This window comes from Thunnus albacares, chromosome 3 (assembly GCF_914725855.1).
Source record: "Thunnus albacares chromosome 3, fThuAlb1.1, whole genome shotgun sequence".
NCBI classification, from domain to species: domain Eukaryota; kingdom Metazoa; phylum Chordata; class Actinopteri; order Scombriformes; family Scombridae; genus Thunnus; species Thunnus albacares.
The window spans coordinates 37379168-37393532 of record NC_058108.1 but is presented as its reverse complement, the minus strand read 5'-3'; the positions used below and the strand labels follow the sequence as shown (position 1 = coordinate 37393532).

General features: G+C 39.6%; 1 protein-coding gene across 6 annotated transcripts in view; it reads left to right on the top strand.

Moving 5' to 3' along the window:
* Window positions 1-14365, top strand: part of kcnh1b (potassium voltage-gated channel, subfamily H (eag-related), member 1b) — a 60934-nt gene that overhangs the window by 43437 nt on the left and 3132 nt on the right. For 2 of the 6 annotated variants that reach the window (XM_044343521.1, XM_044343529.1), the window contains exon 10: window positions 5523-5719. In XM_044343521.1, coding sequence (XP_044199456.1) covers window positions 5523-5719 — 197 coding nt within the window. Of the gene's footprint in view, window positions 1-5522; window positions 5720-6515; window positions 6940-6994; window positions 7489-14365 lie in introns of those variants that run through there. The other 4 variants (XM_044343547.1, XM_044343564.1, XM_044343538.1 and 1 more) reach the window with 4 other exon arrangements.

The following is a 14365-nucleotide window of genomic DNA, read 5'->3' as shown; positions in this document are numbered from 1 at the left end:
TAAACCGACAGGTTTTAGTGCACATTGATTTTATAATGAGTGTGTTGCAGAGTGTTTCACAGCACTGAGGGAGTTTTATCAAATTTTTCACCAGACCATGTTTGAACATGTTGAGCATGTTTAGGGGGTCAAATTTAGGGTTTAAGTGGCGTAATAATAAAGAAACAAACAAACAAACACAAAAAACTGTTTTACAGTAGTCCTCTGCCTTTTGGGCTCAGTCCCTAATAAAAATATTTAATAAGATCTACTTTAAAAGAATGAGTTGATTATGAGACACTACATAAAGTAAAAAGCTGCTGTATATTAAAGAGTTTACAATTAAGGACCTACGTGATTGATTCATAGCAGAACCTTGACGTGACATCATGTGACTGTAGATTTCTGTGTTTAGGCTGAGAACGAGCTCACAGTTGTGCAGATGTTTTTCTCCTCTGTAGTGTCGGGTTTCACTAAACTTGTGTTTATTTTTAATTTTAGTGTGTAAAACTGTAAACAGACTCTTTTGTCCAGCTGCCAACGGTGTCCGTCAGCACTCAGAGTCTCATTTAAAAGCATCAGTGTTTCATGTTTGACCTTCTGCAGGAAGTTTTGATAAAGTTTCCTCTTCAGGTTCGTCTCCTGTCAGAACGGCTTCCGTTTAATCCAACACTCAGTTGAACTTGTATAACAGGATTCTCCCTTTAAAGACGAAGCTCCGCTGATGACGTATCCTCCCTTCATCAGAGTTCATCTAAATATTTTCATTATACTTTAATCCAGAATAATGATGATGTCTGTTGGAAATACGAAATAAAGCCAAATGTTCAAGTTATTTTATCAAACTGGTTTTTCAGTCTGATCGGTTAAAAGGACACAAACAGAGAAAAGATCAATATACAAACATTAAAACATATATTATTATATTATATTATATTATATTATATTATATTATATTATATTATATTATATTATATTATATTATACGCCTTCTGTCCAAACTCTGTGATAAATCAATGTGTAAAATCACAAACACACCAGAGGAGTCTAAAGAATCCGTCCACTGTTTGTTCCACTACATATTTTTAACAACTTCCTCATTTTCTTTATTTCTGAACAGAAGTTCAGTTCCTCTCTGTCTCAGTCACAACAACAGCGAAGGTGTCTTTCATTAAATGAAGGAGGTTTCCTGTTCGAAACTGCAGAACCTTCTGGTCTCCTCTCAGGTTTATAAATGAAGTGTCGCTGTGTTTTGAGTCTGGAAGTGAAAAGGAGAAGTGAAAATGTGTTTTTTTTTTTTGCTGCTGCCAGCTGCCACCTCCACCTCCCTCCCTCCCTCTCTCTCTCTCTCTCTCTCTCTCCGGAGGAAACACCTGAGCTCTGAAACACAAACACTGAACCCTGCAGAGTCACCTGCCACTCACAGAAAAAGACGCTGCGCTGCTCCCTCAGCACATCAAACCAAGAAACTAAACGTGTTTGCTCTTTCCATCAGCATGTGAAGGAATCACGCTCCAGGCTGCTCGTTAGCAAAAGCTTCATTTTTATGCATGAAGTGTTTTTTTTTTCTGAAACATGCTGTCTGGGTGTTTTTTGGGGGGCTGAAGGAGGGAAAACGACCAGCGGAGTGAAAGATGATGGAGGAAGCTGTCGAGGCGGAGCACAGCTCAACAAACAGCTGTCAGAGTCGTTATGCAATTCATCAAAACCTCTGAGCTCTTTAACCTCTGCCTGATATTCAGAAGATGCTCTGCAGACTGAAACACAGCTTCCTGTTTACATAAAATGTCTTAATCTTTAGTAAACTAGCAGTGAGGCTCTGTGGATGTCAGTGTTTGTCTGACTAAATTATCTCATATATACATATATATATATATGTTGGATGGATTCACTCCTCCTCTGACTCTTCATCGAGCACCACATGTTTAAATTTAAAAATAATGAATGAATTTCTGTCTGCCTCATCTGTGCTGCATGTGCTAACATGCTAATGCATATTACATATTGCTGCTAAAATGCTAAACATGAGGATGTCACACTAAACTTAAGCTGCGTCCCAAATCCAGACTCCATAAGACGTCAGCTCCGACATGTACGGATGGATCTGAGAAGTTGACATTTGGAGTAAAGAAGGAGAAAAAGAAGTGAAATCCTGCTACTATAGTTTGTTTCCTGAAAGCTGACCAATCAGAACAGAGCGGGCTCATCAGGAGGCGGAGCCTTAAAGAGACAGGAGCTAAAACGGCCTGTTTCAGACAGAGGCTGAACTGAGGGGCTGCATAAAGGACCAGTAGAAGATAAATAAGGAGTTTTTAACTGGAAATCATGCAAAGATATTCCAGTAGAGCCCCAGAATATAAATATAGAGGCTGGAAAAAACAAAATGCAGCTCAAATGCTTCAAAAATTAAAAAAGAAGAGAGAGTAGAATTAAACAATAGTTAAAATATAAAGGACCCAGCTGCCAGTTTTCTTTATTTTTCTTCTATAACGGAGGAATAAGATATATCAGGCTTTGATACACACACAATACTTGTTAGTAGATCAGTTCATTGTTGGTTTGGATCCAAACATGAGATTTGTTGACAAGAAGATAAATATAGAAAACAGCCAGAATGACCTTTTTAGTAAAACTGACTAATACAGCCACAAAATCCTGAATCACAAATTTGCCTCAAAGAGTTTTACAATCTGTGCAGCGTAAGACATCGATTCAATGAGGAAAAAACTCCCCAAAACAGCTTTTAACAAGGAAAAAATGGGAGAAACCTCAGTAAGAGCAGGAGGAGGAATCTCATGTGATAAATATGAAGCTACAGTCAGCAGACGGTTAGCTTAGCTTAGCATAAAGACTGGGAACAGGTGGAAACAGCTAGCACCTCTACAGCTGACTGACTTGAGATGCTGGGAACAGATAAATGGAGCTGACTGCACCTCAGTGACCTTGTTTCTGTCCAGATCATTTCCAGAGGAGTTTTGTTATCAGTGGACTGAATCAGCTTCAGTTCCTGTCAGAATAAATATTTACATTCTCACTGCAGAAACACTCTGAACCGTAGTTTCACATCAATTTAGAGACTATTTAAAGTCCACGTGTTCACCTCAGCTCGGCTTCACATCCTGTTTTTCACATTAATGTTTTTTTTTTTCTCGGAGCAGCTGCGGTCGACATCATTCTTCACTCTGATCAATGTGTGTTTTTCTCTGCAGAAACTTGGTCTGTTTTGCTTCATTAATGACAACGTTCATCATCCTCCGATGGATGTGTCCACATGAATCTGTCTTCACCAGAGGGGACAGACGTGTGAGTTCATGGAAGAAACCAAAGATGAGGAAACAAAAAAAACTGATCAGTCAGATGAGATTCAGGCAGATTCCTCAAACAGAAGCTCAGAGGAAGCAACAACACTGTGACGATAGATCAAACTACTGCGATTTAAAAAAAAACACAACGAGACTGATGTTCAGATGTTAATCTGACTTCAAATAAATGCAGAAAAATCTCATTTATATTTCACTTGATCAGGTTGTTTTCAAGAATTTGTTTTGTTCTTTATTTACAGCTGAAACTAACGATTATCTTGAGTATTCATTAATCTTCATTTATTTTTTATTATCATTATTTTTAATTGTTTTTTTAATGTTGAACACATACACACTCATTAACAGCAACAACAACAACTGAAAGGCAAACAAAAGAGAAAAACCCACCCTGAATATAAACATATTTGTACAGGAATATAATAGAAAATAAATAAATGAATGAATAACCTTCCAGAGAGACGCAGAAGAGTCTCTGTAGGAACGATCGCAAAGCTTTCCAGAGTCTTAATGATTGATTCTCGAGTGGGAGAAGAGTTCAGATCTGTGATGTCCACATGTCGACTGTAGGGACCATGAAATTTGGTTCATGTGTTCTTTGTCTCCAGAGGTACATCCATCACAAAGATACAGCTTCATGTTTATGAAACAAACAAACACCTGTCAAGTGTTTGAATCAGATATATCAGGCTTTAGATAAACACACTTGTTAGAAGATCAGTTTATTTATTATTGGTTTGGATCCAAACATGAGATTTGTTGACAATAAGATCAATTTAAAATATAACCAGACGTGTATTTTAACCATAGACTATAAAAATATGGACGTTGTTACCGTGACGTCACTCGTTGGTTTCTGAAGAGCGGTTTTGAAGCTCAAAGTGAGCCGCTTCGGCCGTCGCCATCTTGGCAGTGTGTGACGCTGCCTAACTCCCAGCCAATCAAAAATGGGCAAAGAGGCGGGGCCGAATGGCTGAAACAAGCCACCTAGCCGCTGGTGGACCTGTCACTCAAAGCAGCCATGTCCTTCATTATGCAGAACTTTACGGCTTAATAAAATTTAAACGGGTGAGTTATAAAAAAATTCACCCCGTACAGTTGTCATGAAAGAGGAAATTAGCTACAGAGACCAAAACCGTTGTTTGTACCAGGCTGTAAACATGTTTATTTCTGCTGTAAAGTTGGACATTTTAACATGGGGGTCTATGGGGATTGACTCGCTTTTGGAGCCTCAAGTGGTCGTTCAAGGAACTGCAGTTTTTGGCTTCGTTTCACAGCCCCGGAGGTCGCCGTTTGGGATCAACGCAGCAAAATACAGTTTTTTTGGGGGCAGAAATAAAAGAATTGTTAACAGTGATTTGGTGAGTTATGGTTTAATGTGGATGTGATCATGTGACCAAAACAGGTAGATAAACGTACCTTCATGTGTTTTACATTTATTGCAGGTTTGAGCTTTTGGGGAACATTTTTCTGGAGGTGAAAACTGTAAAATAAGAATTTTAACCCCCAGATGATTCATCTTCATTTAATATTTTATCAATTCATTGATTAATCATTTGGTCTATCCTTCCGTCCTTGGTGACGTCTTCACACGTCTTGTTTTGTCCGTCCAAAGATATTCAGATTACAAAACAGAGAAAAGCAGGAAATCCTCACAAAGGAGAAGCTGGAACCAGAGAATATTCTTGGCTTTAAAAAAATGACTGAAACAATTATTCGATCTTCAAAATAGTTGCTGATTAATTTTCTCTTGATCGATTAATCAATTAATTGACTAATCGTTGCAGCTCTACATTGATTTGTCTTATTCTGTCTTGTTTCAAGATATTGAGGTTAATTTATAGACACTGAAAACAGTTTCATTATCTGTTACCTGTTTTAATGAACATTTTCAGTTTGCTTTGAGAGGAAACGCCGAAATTTTCAAAATAAAATATCGAAACATCATAAATATCATTTCCTGTTGTTTGAGGTGTAACAGCAGCTCTGTGAATAAATGATGACATCATGAATCATGTGACTTAAACGTCACTGAACATCAGATCTGTGTGGAGCGATGATGAGGAGGCTGTAACCTTCCTCACATCAATACATGAAACTAACAGAAACGTCATATTTCCATCATGTTTTCCATCGTTTGAGCTTTGACTGTCGCTCTTTTACTGGTTTTAATTCAACGGTTTAATGCAGAATTAGTTTCAAAGTGTTTCCGTGTGTCTGCAGGTAAAGGTGATGTGTTCGGTGACGTGTTCTGGAAGGAGATGACCTTGGCTCAGTCCTGCGCTAACGTCCGAGCGTTGACCTACTGCGACCTCCACATCATCAAACGAGACGCGCTGCAGAAGGTTCTGGAGTTCTACTCGGCCTTCGCGATCCACTTCGCCAGAAACCTGGTGCTGACCTACAACCTGAGGAAGAGGGTGAGATTTACTACAATTATTTTATTATTTTCCTTTTGATTTAAACCCGTATAGAGCCGAAGTCAAACCAGAACGTCTGGATTCTGCTCCAGAAGTAAGAAAACTTCATTAAAGATCTCATTAACATGTGTAACTCTGCTAAGAATATGAATACCATGTCATTGTACGTACTGTAAAAAGGATAAAAAGACGCGGAAAAGGAAGTAAATCATTGTGCATATCATGTGCATCGGTCACAGTCTTACCCCTAAAGTCCACTGGTCCACGTTCCGGCTCCGACGCGGCCCGGTCAATTTTCAAAATAAAACACCCTGCGCAGACTCCTGGTCGTATATCAACAATAAACACAATTAAAACAGACGAATAAAGAAACCATTTAACTACGTAGCCTACTTAACCATAGTAGAAGCACAAAAATGAGCAAGTTAACAAAATTGGGCAATTTAGTTGCCCTTCTACTGCAGTAATTATGGTAGCCTTGAGGCACTTTATCAGCTTTGACTAGGCTGCTGTAATTACTGTAGTAGGAGTGCAACTGACTTTAAACGGCGGAAGGCTTCCCCGCAGTGAAGACGCTCCGCCTCTGACACGCTCCCGGTGGAACAGGGCGCCGTGCACGGAGGACGGAGCAAAACCACGTCGGAGCCGGAACACGGTGCACACGCGCCCGGTGGAATCCCGGGGTTAGGTGTCTCTGGATGTGAGACATTAGCTACAGTGCAGTATATGATGTGCAAATATGTCAGTGCAGGTGAGGTAGCTGCCTTAAAGTCCTAAATCTGTGGCGTTTTGGCAGATCGCTTCAGGAGGATTTCTTGCTCTGGTTGGTAGAGTGAAGAGGTGGTGGCAGGAGTGTGTCGGGTCATTGCAGACGATGGTGGTGGTTCTACGGAGACAGCGGGAGCTGTAGATAGTGTTGAGAGGCGGCAGCTGGGCTCTGATGACTCTCTGGGAGCAGTCGATGACCCGCCGCGGAGCTCGTCTCTCTGCGGCGGGTGCAGCTGGTGTGTTGAGATGCAGTACGTGAGGATGCCTTCAATGCTACAGCCATAGAAGTTTTAACTTTCTTCAGTGATCTCAGAAAGTGTAGCCGTTGTTGTGCCTTCTTTACTCTGCTGTGGTATCAACAGTCCACGAGTAGAAATCCAGCCTTAGATCAGAACCTTTCTCAACAGTATGTCATGTGACTTCATATGTTTAGATAAGGATGAGAGAAAAAAAACATCAAATATCATTGTTTATTCAATATTTATATTCTTTATTGGCCTTTAACAGACATCGTTTCCCATAAGTCCTAGAGGTTTGCAGGCTAAACGTCACGGCTGGACAGAGGAGACGAGTCCATGAGTGAGTGGAGGAGCGGCGAGCAGCGAGTTCAAACACGTCTAATAACAGCAGGACAGATAGACGTCTGTACACATCTCAGATTACTAGACTTTATAGAAGAAAGCATCAGGGAGTTTTATGGATATGGACAAATCCAAGTTATGCTGCTGCTGCATTTGTAGTTCTTTTCATGGGATCTGTATGTAGGAACATGCTTCATTTTTTTCAGAGAGACCAATGAAAGAGACACTGAATGAGAGATTGTGTTGAGTTACAGAAGCTAGACAGGAAGTGACATCAGTGACTTCAGCTCTCTATTTACTCAGTAAATCCTCAGGAGTCTTGATGAAGATCATCAGCAGCGTCCTCTCTTGTTTTTAGGATTCAGTCAAGGAAAGAAATGACTTGATTAAAGCTAAAAACAAAACAAAATGCCTCTAAAATCAGATCAAATTAAACAAAATGAACATGAAAAACAGAACTGTGTGTGTGTGTGTGTGTGTGTGTGTGTGTTGAGCTGAGTGTGTGTGAGTCATGTGACCTCGGATCGTCTTGCAGCTCGGTGGCGAGGCCGCTCTGTCGTCGTCGGGTTTTTACACTGAAGACTTTACATAAGCTGCTTTGTTGGCAGCTCGCAGAGCAGGTGTGACTGTGTGGACACACTGTGGAGGCGGATGATGACAGACCGCTGTGTGTTCACACCTCCTCACATGCAGCTCAGTTTAACCCTGAAATTCATTTCAGGATGGGAGAGAGAGAGAGAATATCGAACAACCTGGAAATAAAACACAGAGCCGCCACTCGACTGTCTGATAAATTTAAATTACCGTGTTGTTGTTTCTGATCAGCCATTTTCTCCATCTCATCTCATCTCATCTCATCTCGTCTCGCTGCAGTCTGACTGACGCTGAAGACGAGATAAACGTTCTGTCATCTGGAGACATTTGCACAACAAAACTGAGAAATGCAGTCAAATAAAAACATAGACATAGTTATAAGGGTCAAGTGTAGAATAAAATAAATACATATTGGATTAAATCCATAAAAACACAACAGCAAGCAAGCAACGTTTATTTATATAGCACCTTTCACAAACACCAGTTACAAAGTGCTTCACAGTCAAAGAAATAAAATAAAATAAAAGCAGAATAAATAAAAAGCAAAGACACCAGATAAAATATACAAGTCGAGCAGATAAAATGGACAAATTAGGATAAAATGTCACAAACTATCCAAATGCCTGTTTGAACAAACGGGTTTTTAGCTGCTTTTTAAGGGAGTCTACATTGTCCAAGGGTTAGGGTTAGGGGTGGGGTTAGATTAGGGTGTAGGGTTTGGGGTTAGGGTTAGGGGGTTAGGGTTTAGGGGTGGGGTTAGGGTTAGGGTTTAGGGGTGGGGTTAGGGTTTGGGGTTAGGGTTAAGGGTTGGGGTTAGGGTTTAGGGGTGGGGTTAGGGTTTGGGGTTAGGGTTAAGGGTTGGGGTTAGGGTTTAGGGGTGGGGTTAGGGTTTGGGGTTAGGGTGCAGGATTGGGGTTAGGGTTAAGGATTGGGGTGCAGGGTTGAGGTTAGGGTTAGGGTTAGGGGTTAGGGTTAAGGGTTGAGGTTAGGGTTTGGGGTTAAGGGTTAGGGTCCAAAGCTTTGGGACTGCTGACTGGAAGGCTTAATGCATAATAACCCTTCATAATGTTTGACCAACAGTCCCGTCATGTTTGCATTAAATCATCATATGAGAAGCTGGTGTTTCTGTTATCTGATCATAAAAATTACTGCAGATTAATTTCTGTCAGTCAGTTAATTGATTAATTATTGCAGCTCTAAACCAAATTATTTGATTAATTGAAATTTTGACCATGATCAGCAGATCAAAGTTATTATGGTTCATCCGGAGGGGAACATGAACGTGTTGTCGGCATATTTCACTAAATAAAGAGCTGAAAGTCGACCTCATGGTGGCGCTAGAGGAGAAGTCAGAGGATCATAAACTATACAGACGGACGTTAGCATCCACAGAGCCGTGTTGCTAACGAGACTTGAAGGTTGTTGTGTCTTCACGTTCTTCTTCTTCTTCTCTGTCATTATCAGCAGCAGCTGAGTTAACGAGTCCTTGAAGCCCACGAAAGGTCGATTTAATAAGACCTCCGATTGATTGAAACAACAATCAATGCACTGATTTACAGATTTTCATCAGTGACCTCTCCTGTTCATGTCAGAGAGACGTAAATTCACTTCCTGTTTCCACCCAGATTTAATCTGTCCTCTGCTTTATGACACGACATCTTCGCTCGGCAACTCTCCAAAACGCAGCAGTCACAAAACAAATCAATAGAAACATGAATCGTTTTTTTAAAAGATGCCATCATGTAGTAACCTTCTTGACATAAAAACAGTACTTAGTAATAATAATAATAATAATAATAATAATAATAATAATAATAATAATAATAAACGTTAATTGTATAGCAAAAATGTAACATAAAGTGCTCAACATAAAATAGAAGAAGTGGTAAAAAGATTTTCCCGTCAGATGATTCGCTGCGATGATGTGAATTAAAGGATAAATTTGACTTTTTACTGAGAGATGAAGACCTGAAGTGAAACTAACAGCTGCTTTAAAAAACAAATAAACTAACCGATGAGTTCCAGTTTTTCAGAGCCGTGAGGTCTCACATCCTCAGAGACCAGAGAGACAAACAGGAAGTGAAGAAAGTCCCAAAGTTCACGAATCCAAACATCAGTGAAACATCAGGTATTTTAACGGTTGATTTTTTTGGATATTTTACAGAGATTGTGGTGCAATCTGGTGCAAATTATAAGAAAGAAGTCTTAAGTTGGTTTAGTCAGTCAGTGCAGATTCATTACATTTGGATTCAGAGTTGTTAATTTGCATAAATTCTTAATAAATTAAACTCTTGACAATTAGGTTTTAGGTTGTTTGAGCTTCCTATATTCGACTCTTTTAAAGAAATATCCCCAAAACTAACACAGCAGCTACTTTTAGGACATTAATGGATAAAGACTAACGTGCTGATACATCGTTTGACACTGAAAACCGTTATTTTCTGTCAGTTTAGTCAAGAGTCAAAGGTTTTCTTATAATTTGCACTGAATTGCTCCTCCGTCCGTCCTGAAAAATTAACCGTTAAACACCTGATAATTACTTTTAGTATAAAACGATTAGTTGCTGCTCCGGAGCTTTTGATCCTATCTCCTGATCTTCCTCCTAATGAGACCTTATAGAGCCGAAGTAAAACTGAAACTTCCAGGTTGTTCCAGAAATAAGAAAACCTCTTTCAAAAACCCCCGTTAACATCTGGAACTGTTGTAATAGTTATTTTTATATGGTTATTATTAGTTATTATTATATGTCATCTGGTCCACAGGGGATTACAAGACGCCTCTATTTATATATATATATATATATATATATATATATATATATATATATATATATATATATATATATATATATATATATATATATATATATATATAATATAACAGGGCTTTAATCATACAAACCCTAACTCACAGTGTAGTCATCTTTCATTTCATTGTTGTACATGTTACTGTTTGATCAGTGAAAGGAGATTTCTCAGAAAGAATCTGTCAGAAAGTCCGTTTAAAAGTCAGATTATTTTCTAGAGCAGTGATGTTCTTGAATGTGTCTGATTTCAAGATACTGAAAAACATTTATTTTACTAAGAAAACTCCTGAAACGAGAGGAAACTGCACTGAAAACAGATGTGAATGAATTCAGATTAAATGACTGTTCAGATGTTTTGTTGCATAAAAGGAAAATAAAACCATCAACTCAACCAGATTAATGCTTCTAAATGAAGGTTTTAACGAGCTCAGAATATGTTTCTATTTGAGAAGACGATGTGATGAAATGAAAGCGGGTGAAAAGAAACAGAAGAGAGGGATTAAGACATGATGTTAGCCATACGCTGCCCCCTCCCTCCCTCTCCCTCTCTCTCTCCCTCTCTCTCTCTCTCTCCCTCTCTCTCTCTCTCTCTCTCTCTCTCTCTCTCTCTCTCTCTCTCTCTCTCTCTGCTGTAAATCGATGTGAAAGCCGTCGTGTCCTGTTCTGCTTCGCTGTGCAATAATGACGCCGGTGAAGAGAAACGACCTGCCAGGGCAGCTCTCACCTCCAAAACCCTCAGACTGCAAGCCCCCGTTCAGCTGCTGCAGTCTCACTCTGTTAGACGACAAAACACTGTTAACAAGAGTTCCCCCCCCCCACAGTTTGTTCCAGGATCCAGTTTATACTCAAAGTTTCACTGCAGTTGTATCAAGAAGAACAGAACAACAACTGGAGATAAATAAACAGTGTATTTGTTCATATTGTGGCAGCAGCAGCAGCACGTTCAGGTTTAAAACATTCATCGCTTCAGGAAGTCTATCAGACACCAAAATGCAGCCCAGACGGTTTTTAATTAATCATTTTTTTCAAATGTTATAATGGGAGTTAAATGGGAGAAATATGGTGTTCATGTTTCCAAGAAATCTACCAGGAATGTGCGCTGATTGGTCACTACTACTACAAATGCTCCACACTGTGATGTCATAACAAAGACGGTGTCTTAAAACAACAGCTGTTTTTCTTGCTGTAATCATTCCTCATGTTCATACTGACCATTAGAAGATCCCTTCATAATGACCTTACAATGGAAGTGATGGAGGACAAAATCCACAGTCTGAAGCTAATATGAAGCTTCAGCGTCCAAATGAGTCAAATCAAGTAGATATCTTTCAACGTTACAGTCTTTTTAGTGCCAAAGTTCCTCTTTTTGTTACTTTACTTCCACCTGCAGCTCAACAGCCTGGTCGCCAGAATAAAACGTCGGCGCTGTACGTTTCAACACATGAATGAACTACACAGCGTCTCAACATTTCTAAAGTGACGTAGTTCACATGTGATCTATATGAGTTGATCTTTCCTATATAGGAGGAGGAGGGGCAGCAGAGAGCACGGTTCAAGACCACTTTGAAACTGACACCCGAAACCAATGTCCGCTTCCTGTTTCAACCGACTAAAGCGGGTGTTTTTAGCGAGACGTCAGGACACTTGCAGCCGTTTTTCTGGCGAGAGAACCGGCTTTTTTTTTAGTGAGACATCGGCTGTTTTTATTTTATTTTTTATTTTAACCCAAACCATGATCTTTCCCCTAACCCTAACCAGACCTGAACCACAGCATTGTCACACCATAAAACATCATTATTCAACGGGTAGAAATGTTGAAATGATGCGTATTTCACGTGTTGAAACGTATATATTCAACGTTTCTGTGGTTTGCAGAAACGTTCCGACGTTTTCTTCTGGCGACTGGGTTGCAGCTCAACAGGGAAACACTGTCCGAGGAAACACAAAGACTGTAAATGTGTCAGATATCCACTTGATATGACTAACTCAGACTGCTGAAGCTGAATAGAAGCTTCACACAGACTTTTAAATGCATTGAAAGCACATTTGAAGGATCTTTTAATATCCAGTATGAACAGGAGGAATGATTTCAGACACCTGACTGCTGGTTTAACACACTGGGAACACTGGGAACTGGTCCACAGTTGAATGCAGCAGCCTCAGTTCTTCATATTGTGTTTGTATCTGCAGAATCAGACCAGCAGCAGTTGTGGGAACATTATCAGTTCTCTCACGTTCTCCGCTCCTCTGTTCTCATCAGCTCTGAGAGTTCTCTGATAGAACGTCCAGCTGCTGCTGCTGCTGCTGCTCCGTCCACACGATCCAATTTCAGCAGGTCAGGAAGCTCAATGATTGGCTCAGGGCTCAGCATACTGATGACATCGCCGCCGCCCTGCCCCGCGCTGTCGCTGCAGAATAAAGACGCGCTCGGACAGCCCGTCAGGCAGGAGGTCACATGTAAATCAGCGGTCCCTCGACACCGTTAATGTACGTTAAAGTCATTTATGTGACGCATCGATTTACAGCGAGGTCAGCCGAAACACGACCTGCAGCTCCTGCAAAAACGGAAGCGGCTGAAACGCCATTAAAGGACCAGACCGCTGTTTTTACATTCAGGCTGATCGTTTTACAGATCAGCTCTTAGATCGACTGGTTCACTTCAATAAAACTTCAAACAACTATAACTTTATTGTCCTGAGACTGATCACAAACAGAACAGTAAACAGCTGAAAGAGCGTCGCCGTGGTTACTGTGAGGAGTAAATTACAAAACTGATGTATGAGGTGATCACAGGCAGCTGCAAACTCATAACTCAGATGAATTTATTTTAACAACATGACGATCAACGTTTGACATCGTGTTTTATGAATAAAGTAGTAATTTCAAAGTAAAAAGGCTTAATATCACAAGAATAATGTACTTTTCTACTTTATTTGTCATAATTTTACAAGAAAGTTGTAAGTTTACAAGATAAAGATGTAATTTTGAGAAAAAGTTTAAATATTTTAAAAAGTTAAAATCATTTATATTCTGTCATAAAAGATGTAGAAGATCTGGGATGATAATATCCGAGGAAGCAAATCACAACGGAGAACTACATACTGGCACTGCTGGAGGGAAGAGATATCAGGGTGATGTAATGAACTGCCTTAAAAATCACCTCCTACTGGCGGGAAACTCATAAATGCTTGGAAACAGTTATTTCAATGTCATACAGAACATCCAGACAAAGGCAGATAAACACCTAATGAGAATATTACTTATTGCAACCAGATGCTCCATCACTAGAAGATCGGATAAAAATTTACATAATGGGAAGAAAAACATTTTCTATAAAAATGCAAATGGGCAAATTTAGGGGAATGTGGTTAAAATGGATTAAGTAGAGAGACTTGACCTGATTTAATGGAAATAGCTGTGATATAAGGAGAGGGTTTCCATGGTGACGTTGTTTGTACAAACCTCCGATCTGAAAAATGCACTTTTTTGAGAAAACTAAAAAAAACTTGTTTTCTTACAGAATGCTACTTGTTAAGGACACCCAACACATAAAACACTGTTTTTAGGACTATATTATTATATTATGTGTTATAGATATTAATGCATCACAAAGTGCAGATAGGAGCTTTTGCACTTGGTGCAAGTTGGAAGAGGTTCTACAAAACGATGCTCTAAATTAAGTTAATAATTAAAATTAAATTAAAAATAAAATTAAGTTTGTTTTCAGGTGAAAAGATGTAGTAAATGTAATAGTTACTACACTGTAGTATACGAGGGTCAGAATTCCTTCCACTGGAGATGAATGTTCAGTGATTCGTGCTGTAGCCTCTCTACACATCCAGAGACTCTGCGTTGTGTTTTTGTTTTGTTGTGTGACTTTTCTGTCACAATGAAGGG